Here is a 12,285-nt window from a genome sequence, read left to right as displayed (position 1 = left end):
CCCAAAAATTAAAAAAAAATTAAATACTCTCTACACCCCCCCCCATTTGCTAAGGACACTCCTAAAAAATTAAAAATTCCTAAATTACCCCCACCCTCCCCACCCCCCACCTCCCCACCCCCGCCTCTGCCTCCCCCCTCCTCATCCTCCTCCTCCCCCTCCCCCTCTTCCCGCCCACCTCTGCCTCCCCCTCATCCCTCTCCCCTCCTCCTCCGCCTCGCCTCTGCCTCCTCCTCCTCCCCCCTCCTCATCCTCCTCCTCCCCCTCCCCCTCTTCCCGCCCACCTCTGCCTCCCCCTCATCCCTCTCCCCTCCTCCTCCGCCCCGCCTCTGCCTCCTCCTCCTCCTCCCTCCTCCCTCCTCCTACTCCTCCACCCCTCTACCTCCGCCCCCCATCCCCATCCCCTCTTACTCTGCATCCCCCTCCGCCTTCTCCCCCTTCTTTGCCTCCTCCTCCACCCCCTTCTCCTCCACCTCCCCCTCCTCCTCCTCCTCCTCCACCTCCCCCTCCTCCAACTACCCCTCCCCCCTCCGCCGCCTCCTCCCCACCCTCCTACCCCTCCTCCCCTCCCCTCCGCCGAACAGAAGGATTCTGTTCGGTTGAGGGTTGCCGAACAGAAGCCTTCTGTTCGGCACTGGATCGCCGAACAGAAGCCTTCTGTTCGGCACCGTTCAGCCGAACAGAAGCATTTTGTTCGGCGATCCAGTGCCGAACGGTACTGAGAAAATTTCAAGGGCAATATGGTAATTACACTAAAGGTTAGTTTGGGTATTTTTTTTTTAATTTTTGGGGGGTGTCCTGAGCAATAGGGGGGGTGTATTTAGAACTACCCCGCTATGTGATGGGGCACCGCCTTCCCCGCTCCATTCCTCTCCTTCTTCTTCGGTTTCTTCCCTCTTCACTCTCTCCCTCTCTCTCTCTCTGTTTCTCTTCTTCCTGAGACATGGGATCCGGGACCACGGATCCATCGGCGCTGATGCGAGAATTCCTGCGGGAGGCCGGGGGGTGCGCCGTGCTCGACGGGGGGCTGGCGACGGAGCTCGAAGCCAACGGCGCTGATCTCAATGACCCCCTCTGGAGCGCCAAGTGCCTCATCAGCTCCCCCCATCTCATCAGAAAGGTAAATTTCTCTTCTTTTTCTCTTCTACTCCTTTGCAGTAACTTAAAGTTCCGATCTTTCTGGGTTCTAATGGTAGTACCCCAATATTTTTGCTTTCTAAGAGACACTTGTTTTCCCTTCTTGCGTTTTCATGTTCAATTTATGCTCATTTAGTGGGATTTTATGGGGATAGATATTCGGAATCAAGTTCAAACTCAGGCTGGGAGGAGTTCAAGATTAACCTTAAATAAACCAAAAGAATTCAACTAAAGTTAGAAACTAATGAAAAGAAAGATCTTTGCCCCTTTTTATCTCCTAAAGTTTGCCCCGTTTCAATTTCTCCTGCACCCGACTGTATACTTGAATAAAGATTTTATATGATTCTTTTGTTACATTAAAACTCGTGTACAAGGTATTTTTTTTCCTCTCCTAACATTAGGTGGTATTTTGATTTATTGTTTCTTTATAGAATTTCTGGTGAGGGTGTGTTTTGGTTTCTAGTGACCTGAAGGCTGGGGCGGCCCAATACATTTGGAGGCCTTAGGCGAACTCACCAAGGAAGGACTTTTTTTTAAAAAATAAAAATAAAATTAATAAGTGTAAAATATTTTAAAATTTTATTTAAAAATAATTCGTCTAGCTTTTTGAGATGCAAAATTACTAATCAAACTTTTGTACTCAAGATTTATTAAAATACTATTTTCAATCAATAAGATAGCTAACTCATTTAATCTTTCTTGTGACATAGTTGACCGTAAATAAGATTTTATCAATTTTAATTTTGAAAAACTTCTTTCAGTAGAAGCAACTGTTATAGGTATTGTTAACAATATCCTGTAAGCAATGCATATATTTGGAAAAAAATCTGTTTTTTTTAATAAAGCTTAAAGTATCAATAGGGGTACTAGTTTATGTTTGTAAAACTTATTTTAAAACTTTTAACTCTGAAAATAAATCAAGACCATCAATATCAAAATATTCACTATGCTTTTAAAAATTTTCAAGATTAAGACAATATTTTTTTAGATCCTCTTTATTCAAAGATTTTAACTTTCTAAAATTAAACAAAAAATCAAAAACATTTTCATATATGGTGAATTGTTCAAACCTATTTTGAATTGAAGAAATAGCTTGATCTACTATATATAAAAAGTAATCAATTCTAAAAGATTCTTCGGCTAATCTTTCTATTTCATCATCACTATTTTTATCAAATTATTTTTTCTACGGATCACACGTTTTTCACAAAATGTAGGTGCTATTTTCATTTCATTTGCAGATTCTTTAGATGAAACCAAAGGAGACATGAATCCATTTTTTCTATAACTTTTTAAATAAGAAAAAAGATCTTTTAATTGATTTATAGCAACATCAATATGCATGTTTTTAAATTGTAAGTTCTTACTAGCTGAGTTAACAGCAAACAATATATCATACCAAATATTCATGCCCAATAAGAATTCAAAATTCTCAATCTTATATGTAGCTAAACATGTAGCTTCATTCTTTGTTTTAGGATCTTCATTAGTTTTCGCTAATTGAACTAAGGCATTTCTTATTTTAAGAGCTTGGTTTTTAATTGCTTTAACACTTTCAAGACGACTTTTCCAACGTGTCTGTGACAAGGGTTTAAGTGTCAATGTGGATACATTATCTTGTAAAAATTTTCATCGTTTTGTAGAAGAAAAAAATAAGGTATAAATTTGTTGTATCACTCCAAAAAAAGATATAGCCTTAGAACATGAGTTAGCAGTATCACATAATACTAAATTTAAGTTATGACATCCACATAGTATGTAAAACGCCTTAAAATTTATATTCAATAATCTTCTTTGTACACCTTGATGTTTTTTTTTAATATTAGACTTGTTGTCATACCCTTATCCTCTTATATCATTAATCTCAAGTTTATGTTTTTCTAGCATATTTATAAGTTCACTAAAAAGACCTTTTCTAGAGATATTATCTACTTCTAAAAATTCTAAAAAATATTCTTCTACTTTTATTTGATTTGTTGAAGTATCTATACATCTTAAAACTAGGGTCCTTTGTTCTTGATGGCTTGCATCAGGAGTGCAATCAAGTATTACAAAAAAATATTTTACTTCTTTAATCTTTTTAATTATTATGATTTTAATTTTAGATGCTAACATTTGAATCAATTTATTTTGAATCTTATGACCTAAATAATGATTGTGAATTTCACCATGTTGAATGCGTCAAACATGTTTTTGCATTACTGGATCAAATTCTGCAATCATTTCAATAAAACTTAAAAAAATTTTATCATTGCTTTGGTAGATCGTTTCATTCTTTCTCCGAAATGCTAATTATTTTTTGCAAGATTTTTCACAACAGCAATAAATAGTACTTTTTTCCAATAATCCTTCTCTTGGTTTATTTGTTCTTGGAGACTTTTGTCAATTGTTTTGTTTTTCAACAATCTCACTTCTAAATCAATCCACTTATTCATGCTAGTAATATGTTCATTAGTTGTTTCATGACTTTTGAGCTTAATACCTAGATTTTTTCAATCCCTAGTTCCTTCATTGACTAAGTAACTCGTGCTATGCGTTGAATCAAATAATTTACAACAAACATAATATACCCTATCCAAATCCTTCGAATACACTAACCATTTTCTATCATATTTTTCATCATGAGGTAATTTACGAATGTAATGTATAGTAGAAAAGTATCTATTATTTTCATCCCTAGGAAAATTAAGATCATAATCTCTAATTGGACCTCTTTTCACTAATAGATCTCTCAATTTTGTATCAATATTTTTTCATTGGCCAGGATCATATATTTTTATAGAAATATAACTAGTTTCATTAAACTCTACACTATCTTTGTTTATCCTATCTCCATCTAATTCTCATTGTGTTCTTCACTAGAGATTGTTTCAGTAGATTTTTGAATACTACTATGAATCTGGTTGTCAATCTCATTTGTTTTATTCTTTTTATGTCATCTTCAAACTTTATTTCGTTCTGAGTTGAACTTGATGTATTGTTTTATTTATTTATGACAACAAATCTATCTAGAGCTCCTTTTTGAGATTGAATGAGTTCTTCGATTTTTCTTTTCTTTTTGATTTTCATACCCACATTCAAATTTTCTATTAGACATTTAAATCTAAAAATAATATTATCAAACAAAATAATTAAGACAATCACTACAAAAAAACCAAAGTATAAGAGAGTTAAAAATGATAAAATCTGAAATGTCAACAAAAGCGGTGCCGGACTCGACGACGAACTCAAGTCCTGACAAGCGGTGTCGAACTCGACGGTGAGAAGTGGTGCCGGAGCTACTGTTAATTTTAATGGGGACTCTAGACATGAAAAACTACTGTCAATTTTTAAGAATAAGCATAAAGTTATACCCAAAGCAATAGACAATAAAATATGCAGAAAATCATGCCTAATTTTTCTATCTACCAAATAGCAGTTCAAAAGACAGCATAACTAAGAACTATAGTCAAAATTGCTTACGATGGCCATAACTATTCCAAAAAAGCTGTTCTAAACTATTTCTTAGCATTAAAGTATCTTTTATACTTACTATGTACTTTGATGGTAAAACTTATTAATCAAGAATTATTCAAAGAATAAGATTGAACAAAAAATTTCAAACACATGATATCACGATTCACATAAACATCATTTTTATTATTTTCATTTATCTTATTCTTGAACCAAGCGCAGCCTTTGAGGCTTTGAGCACTACCATACAGGTGTGTGGTCATTTAAATGCAGGGTTTAAAGTGCTGATATGGTTATATACAACCACAGGAGAAGAGAACCAAATTTTTTGCTTGAATGGAGTACAAAAAAGAAATGCCTCTTAACTGCAGGCACATATTACCAAATGTAGAGTTTCTTGATGACTTGATCCTTATGGGAACTATTAATACAAGATTAACTTTACAAAACCATCTATGTCAAGCAGATTAATTTCCAGCAGTCGGTAGCCTTACATCATTATCCTCTAGAAATTTGTCCCAGGAGGTCTTGCATATGAAAAGAGTATTTGCTCTTTTAGAAACATGATATAGGCTCTGGCAGCAAACTTTAATCACTGAAGAGATCGAAATATAGACAATCGAACTAGGAAAAAATCAAGAATATGAAAATATGCGCCTTCAATTAGCAGAGAATGCATCCAACACCCCCTCCCCACCTCTCCCCCACCTAATCAACACACACACAAAAAGAAAAACAAAGAATGCATACAATGATGTAAGAGTAAGAACAAAATGGTTAAAATGTAAAATGATAACCATAGCCACTAGAAGGTAAACACATAGTAGCATTTTTAAGAGGTAAACAAGGTTTTCAAACAAATAGCATAATCTAACAAAAAAAAAAAAAAGAAATCTGAAGTCCCTAGGGGCTAGCCCCTTGCCCAGTTGCCCTTTGGTTGGCTCCGAAAATCATTTGCCATTCGCCAAATGCCAAATTGCCAATCGGAAGACTGAAGTCTGAAGATAAAAAAAAAAAAAAAAACCGAAGTCGGAAGCTCACTTGGAGAGGGCGGAGGGCCGAGAAGGAGAACTGGAGAAGAGATGCAGTCACGCTGTCATGCCGGCAATGCCGCCTCCTTGATCCCTCATCACTCTCTTCGGCCGAGTGCGGAGTGTCGGCCCGACGGGGAGGACGGCGAGTGGGCCAGGGGCAAACGGGCAAAGTGAGACTGTGAGAACCGAGTTACCGAGGACGGCGAATGGCCAAACGAGTGAAGGACGCCGATGAAACTCGGAAGAACTAAACTAAGGAGGACCGACTACCAACTAGGCGACTACCGAGGACGGAGGAACTCAAGAACCACCGAACAAGAAGGAAGAACTCAAGAAGACAAGAACCGAAGAAGAAGAGCTGAAGAAGACGGGTGAGCCCGGCGGTTTACTGGTTATCTGGGTTACTGGTTTACGGCGGATGGTCGGATGGAGAAGATGGGCTACGCTGGAGCCTGGTCCGCTTGGAGAAGACGGGCTATGTCCATATGGGGATGGCTAGGACGTCTTGTTCTGTAGCCATAGGCTGTAAGCCGTAACCCCGGTGGCCGTGCCTGCCGCTTGGATGCTGCCATGGCCATGCTGGAGCCTGGATGCCTACGAGCCTATGCTGGAGCAGCTCTCCCGAAGGCCTTCCTTTGGGCCGAGGCCTTAGGCGACCGCCTCGGTCGCCTAAGGCTCGGGCTGGACCTACTTGAAGGAAGAAAGGAAGGTTGCAGTCGATAGGTTGGTTTTTCCGTGAAAGAGAAAAATGGGTATTATTAGATATTACTTTGTTCCATGGGTCATGACGAGATATAATGCCAAAACTGCATGCTTTAGCAGGATATTTACACCCTAAAATCGAGACTGCCTGCTGCGGGCTGCCCATTCTTTTCTTTCTTCATTTTTTGCCCTTGAACTTCTAAAAAGTAACACCATTGTAATGCATGTTTTATAGAAAAACCCCTGGTGTCATTATTTGCCTTCCTTCTCTTTATTATTTTCCTGAGAAATTAGCACATTGTTCTCTTATGCACCATTCCTTTGCATCCTAATGAAACCAGGTCCATTTAGACTACCTTGAAGCAGGTGCAAATGTTTTGATCACAGCATCCTATCAGGTGTGCTTGCTTTTTTTTTTTTTAATTCCTTTTTTTCTTTTGTTGATAACGTCATCTCATGTGCACTTCTAATTGTGATCATTTCAATTGGTGCAGGCTACCATTCAGGGATTTCAATCCAAAGGTATTTCTAGGGAAGAAAGCGAAGATTTATTGCGTAAAAGTGTTGAAACTGCTTGTGAAGCACGTGATGTATTCCAGAAGGAGTATTCTAAACATTCTCATAATGTTGAAGACAACGAAACTACGTACAAGCAACATCCTGTTTTGGTGGCAGCCTCCATAGGAAGCTATGGAGCATTTTTGGCAGATGGTTCTGAATATAGGTGGGACGTCCGAGCTATCTATTGTCACTTTATTAGTGTTGGCATGCGCTCTGAGAAATGTTGACTTTTCTTATGTGAATAATTTAATGTTTGTAGTGGAGACTATGGTGAAGCAGTTACCCTTGAAACTTTGAAAGATTTTCATAGGAGAAGACTTCAGGTGCTTGCAGATTCGGGTGCTGATCTGATCGCCTTTGAAACAATCCCAAATAAAATAGAAGCTCAGGTAAATTCTAGTTGATAAGCTTTATTTGTTTGTCTTTTCTTTTTTTATTTTTTAAAAAAATGGGTTATGCCCAGCTGCTTTCCGCAAATCATTTTGCACTAAGGCTTACACATGTTTAAAATGCATGCCATCAACTGAATATTAGTATTTTAAACTGATATGTCATATAAACTTTTTGACATGTCATTGTTACCATATTAGGCTCTACTATTATGTTGATAATATTTAATTTTTCAAAATGTGTGGCAAGGAAGCTAAGTTCGATCAGGTTACACCCAGCTGCTTTCTGCAAATTGTTTCTTAAGTGCTGCACCAAGGGCTTATGTTGTGTTCTACCAAATATTCAGTACTTTCAGAGCATCTTTTTTTGAGAGAAGATCAGACACAGTCCAATCCAATTAACTGAGAAAATTAGCAAAGGATACAACCAACATAGAAAACAGAGCCAAAGAGCTCGGTCCAACAACCTAAATATAAGCTCCAGTCTACTTTGTGAACATCTTACTCTGATATTTCATTTATATTTACATTGTGATATTTCATTTATATTTTTATAACTAGGCTTTACTATTAATCTAATGATTCTTCTAAGTTTCGTGCATATCATCTGCAGCAAACTCTTTTGTTACAATTTCACTAGATTTTGGTTCAGCATGTCATTGTTAAATGAGTTGTGATCTGTGCTTTTGCAGGCATACGCTGAGCTTCTTGAGGAAAATAATATAAAGATTCCAGCTTGGTTTTCTTTTAACTCGAAGGATGGAATTAATGTGGCAAGTGGAGATTCATTAATTGAGTGTGCCTCTATCGCCAATTCATGTAAAAGGGTTGTTGCTGTTGGAATCAACTGCACTCCTCCAAGATTTATTCATGGGCTAATTCTTTCTATTCAGAAGGTATGAACAGCCATTTTATTTTTCTCTGCAAGATCAATGTTTATTTTTAGTTTTCTCTTCCATGCTAAATGCTCCTTTGCTTTTTGACAATATGTTGAACATATAAATGTTTGCATTGCCTTGCATGCTTCGAGAAGACCTATCCTTGATTGACTTAGCAAAATGGAATTCCTGTCAACTTCATCTTGGGATCATTTGGCCACTTCTGGATTTCTTACTTTTAACTTGATGTGCAAAATGCTTGGTCAATTTAATGAAGTGTATTTTTATGTTTTCCATCATTTATCTCCTCTCTAGAACTTTTCCTTTTCTTTTCATCTTTTCTCTGTTTCTATCCATTTCATCTTTTTACTCAAGCATTATTTATAACTATTGAAAAAGAAAAGTCAAAAGAATCTAGGCAAGATTCTTTCTGAAATGCAGTAATGAATCTACAATCTGTATTATATCTCAAATTGAACACTAGTATTAGGAAGGAATCTGCTAATTGTTGGTTGATTTGTATGACTCTCATGGTGATCGAGCTGTGAAAGGGCAGTAAAGCTCTTTTGCTATGTTGATGAAGGCACCTGCCAATAATTCAATCATATACTTATATGCTTAGCTTGTAGACTTGTATTGATCCATGCACCTAAGACATCTCATTTGATATTGTTTTTTCAGTTTTTGCAAGAAAGAGCATCAGTGAGATACTCAAACAAATACGTATGAAAATCAATGGCTTTCACAATGTTCTTTTAGTAATTGGCATCTGATCCCCATGGATGAGGCTTTTCCCTTAATCATAATTTTACATGGATACTCACATGCATGCGTGCATCCTTCAGTGCATACTCAGATAAATTCCTAAATACATATACATGCATCTATACCTGTTCATTCCTACTTTCTTGTCTGGACTTTCTGGTCACATTATAATTCCAACTTAGTGTATCCAATTCCTGATTATAACCTACGTTGTCTTTATGGGTGCTTTCCTTGACTGTATTATTTAAAGATTCTAATTGAAGCTATATACAAATGCATCCTGTACCGCATTTTTACAGTGCATTGGATGACAAAATATGATTTCTCTGTACAGGTTACAGATAAGCCAATTTTAGTCTATCCAAACAGTGGAGAGAGATATGATGCTGATAAAAAAGAATGGGTGGTAAGTTCATTACGAAAGAATTTAGGAATTCTGAATTTGGTGCTGCTCTTGCAGAGAATGTCTGTCTTTGTTGCCTTGTATGTTTAAATTACTGATACTCTATCTAAAGCGGTGGTGGGTGAATCACCACCTCTCAGAAATAATATTCCATCAAAAAGTATTCAATTCTCTCTACTGAAATAAGAATATATGTTGTGGCTTGTTATACTTAAATCTTCATGTGCTAAAAGATTTTGGTTTGAGCAGTTAGTGTGGAAGTAGACTGACCCATCAAAATGGGAGCATTAAAATTTTACAGAAACATGATTGCAGTTGTTAGCAGCATATAATGTGCTTGGTTTAAACATTTTTAAGTATTCATTCCATATAGAGAGATCTCCCCTGCTGTGAATGGCTTTGACTCCCTCTTTAATGGCTCCATCCAAGTTTTAGCTTCTCCTTCCAGACTATTAAGCTAAAATTGTTTTTCAGCTGGCCCTATTCTACACTTTTGATGCTATTTAAATGTTTTTCAAAAGCTGCTTAGACATTCAGGGGGCTGGCTGAGTAAGTGTGTTTGCAAGAAAACAATAGGCTGGCAGACTAAAGTGCTCTGGCCTCATGATCACTGTTTCTAGTTTTCTTGGGAGAAATGTTTTTTTCTGCTGCTGCTGCTGCTGCTGCTGTTGTTTGTATCAAAATTAATCTAAAAAGATCTATATAATGACTTACAGTGTCTGGTTTGACTTCTGTAGTCAGCTGATTAATTGCGTTGATGTATTATTGTAACCATCACTGGTATATGGTAGCAAGAACCAGATGTTCTAATCATGTCTTTCTTAACTCTTGCAGGTGTCCACCGGAGTTTCAGATGAAGATTTTGTATCTAATGTTGGCGTATGGCGTGAAGCTGGAGCTTCTCTTATCGGCGGTTGTTGCAGGACAACTCCAAATACTATCAGAGCCATCTCGAGGGCTCTTCACTCGGGATATGATGTTCCGCAAACATCTGTACCATAAACTCTTCAGATCTAAGCTTTAGTTGATGTCAATGTTAAAAGAGACCTGTTAGAATTAAAGTGCTGAGCTCTGCACCTTTCTTTTGTTTACACACAATCTCAGGTGCTTATATTGCCACTTTATTGTGTCTTGTCAGATCTACACAGGTTGGGTGGTCCATTGGTCTAAAAACTTCTCTTGTTGCTCTGCCCTCTGGTTTTTAGAAGCGATTAGTTGTGTAGAATATATCATATTTAACAAATCCTCTTTAGCTTTCCTGAGCAGGTGGCCGTGGCACTTTAGACAACCTACTTTGAGTTGCATGCTCATTCAATTATATCAATGAACAAGAATCCATGGTGGTGGATTTTTCTGGGGGATTTTCAGCTTAAACGTGGATACAGCATGTTATAGTAAAGGAGTGAAACCAGAGACCAATATTTATAAAGTAAGATGTGTTCATGGTTTTATTGAAACAACTAATCAATTATTTCACAAAGTTATTGCCAAGCATTGATGTCCCTGCAAGCATTCATGCTAGCGATCTACAAACCTTGCCTCAATTGCTCATGCATACTTTTGTCTTGTTTAATGAATGTTATTAGCTGGTTGATATATAATATCTATTACTGGTTTTCATTTTCCATCTTTTCATCACAAAAAAATAAAAAACAAAACAAACTACAACCAGCTAGAACCATTGCTCAAACAAGCCCAGTTGGAATATATTATTTGGGTTTCTAGGTCATATATAAGCATTCAAAATCTATATAGTATATGGTCGATATGAGACTAGATATATATTATTAAGTCATAGGTTGTCTACTCTGATATAATTTATGACCATTCAGTAAAAAATATTATTTAGATTTTTTGATTTTATATAAGTATCTAAAATTTATTTAGTGCATAAAATGGCACAAACAAACTATATCTTTTGGCATACAAAAATTGGAACCTCAAAGGCTGGCCTAGCAATATCATTTATGTTGGATTTGGTATCTCCCTTTCTATATTCAGGAAAATAAAATACAAACATTAAATGGAACGCTCTTGCTTCATGTTATTTAGGAATTAGGAGCACTAGCCTGAGGCCAAGAGAGGGAGTGCGTCCGTTCGTGGGATATGATGCAATATGTTACAACTTTAGTTTCCATCCTCTTGCATGATCCATGTCCATGTTGAAGTACGCAAATTTGAAAGGCTTAAACCTGTTGTTTTTTCTATTTTTTTTTTTTTTTGAATATATTAGCTGCTCACACTAATCATATGCGAGTACAACTAGCCGTGTCAGAGAAAAGAAGAAAACTCGGTGGAGGCGGGACAATAATACTTTGAGTCTAAAAAAATTCACCGAAATGGTGTGCAGTATAGAAAACGACATAGTTAGTAGTTTTATTCGCCTCGTGGTAAATATGCATAGTTTGAAAGGCATCATGTTCTTCCATCGGTCACCATATATTGACACCTGTTTCAATCGGAGGTCTTGGACCACACTAGGCTCAACTTTTAACCAGAAAAGCTAGTCCTCACCAAGCCATATATTGGAGCAAGGCCGTGAGGAGACAAGACCTTACGTGATAGGTGCCAAACCCACTATGGCAAGAACCTCACGGTCCCAACGCTCCAGTTTTGCCACTGCAGCCATCAGAATGGAAAAAAAAAACTCTCTTGTTGTTCACTAGGAACTACCAAAACACTGTCCAGGTCATTTTTCACATAATTATTTCAGCTAAACTTCTCTGAGGCATATCCTAATTTATGGACAAATTTCTTAGACAACTTCTTGAAGTTTCAGCAACCACTAAAGACTTATTTGGTTCATGAAAAAAACTTTTTTTTACCAAAATATTTTTTTAATGTCCGAGAAAATAGTTTTTGTATATTTGGCCGACCATGAACAAGTGACAATTTAGAGTGGCTTATATTTGGTTGAGTATGTACTTTTCTAATAAAGTTGTATAAAATATATGTATATTTTT

General features: G+C 37.1%; 1 protein-coding gene across 1 annotated transcript; it reads left to right on the top strand.

Moving 5' to 3' along the window:
* Positions 1-833: 833 nt before the first annotated feature.
* LOC103711353 (homocysteine S-methyltransferase 2-like) lies at positions 834-10,420 on the top strand. The gene is made up of 7 exons (XM_008797463.5): positions 834-1,120; positions 6,668-6,724; positions 6,821-7,050; positions 7,147-7,276; positions 7,969-8,172; positions 9,254-9,325; positions 10,157-10,420. The coding sequence occupies exons 1-7, from the start codon at positions 944-946 to the stop codon at positions 10,322-10,324; spliced, it is 1,038 nt and encodes a 345-aa protein (XP_008795685.4). The 5' UTR covers positions 834-943; the 3' UTR covers positions 10,325-10,420.
* The last annotated feature ends 1,865 nt before the right edge of the window (positions 10,421-12,285 follow it).

Source organism: Phoenix dactylifera, chromosome 1 (genome assembly GCF_051530095.1).
Source record: "Phoenix dactylifera cultivar Ajwa chromosome 1, Ajwa_hap1_PhDact_Kaust_v1.1, whole genome shotgun sequence".
NCBI lineage: Eukaryota > Viridiplantae > Streptophyta > Magnoliopsida > Arecales > Arecaceae > Phoenix > Phoenix dactylifera.
This window is presented reverse-complemented; position numbering and strand designations above follow the sequence as displayed.

Coding starts and splice junctions, on each gene's coding strand:
- LOC103711353 (XM_008797463.5), top strand. CDS start 944: ATGGGATCCGGGACCACGGATCCATCGGCGCTGATGCGAGAATTCCTG. Junction 7,051..7,146: donor GCAGATGGTTCTGAATATAG/GTGGGACGTCCG, acceptor TAATGTTTGTAG/TGGAGACTATGGTGAAGCAG. Junction 9,326..10,156: donor CTGATAAAAAAGAATGGGTG/GTAAGTTCATTA, acceptor TAACTCTTGCAG/GTGTCCACCGGAGTTTCAGA.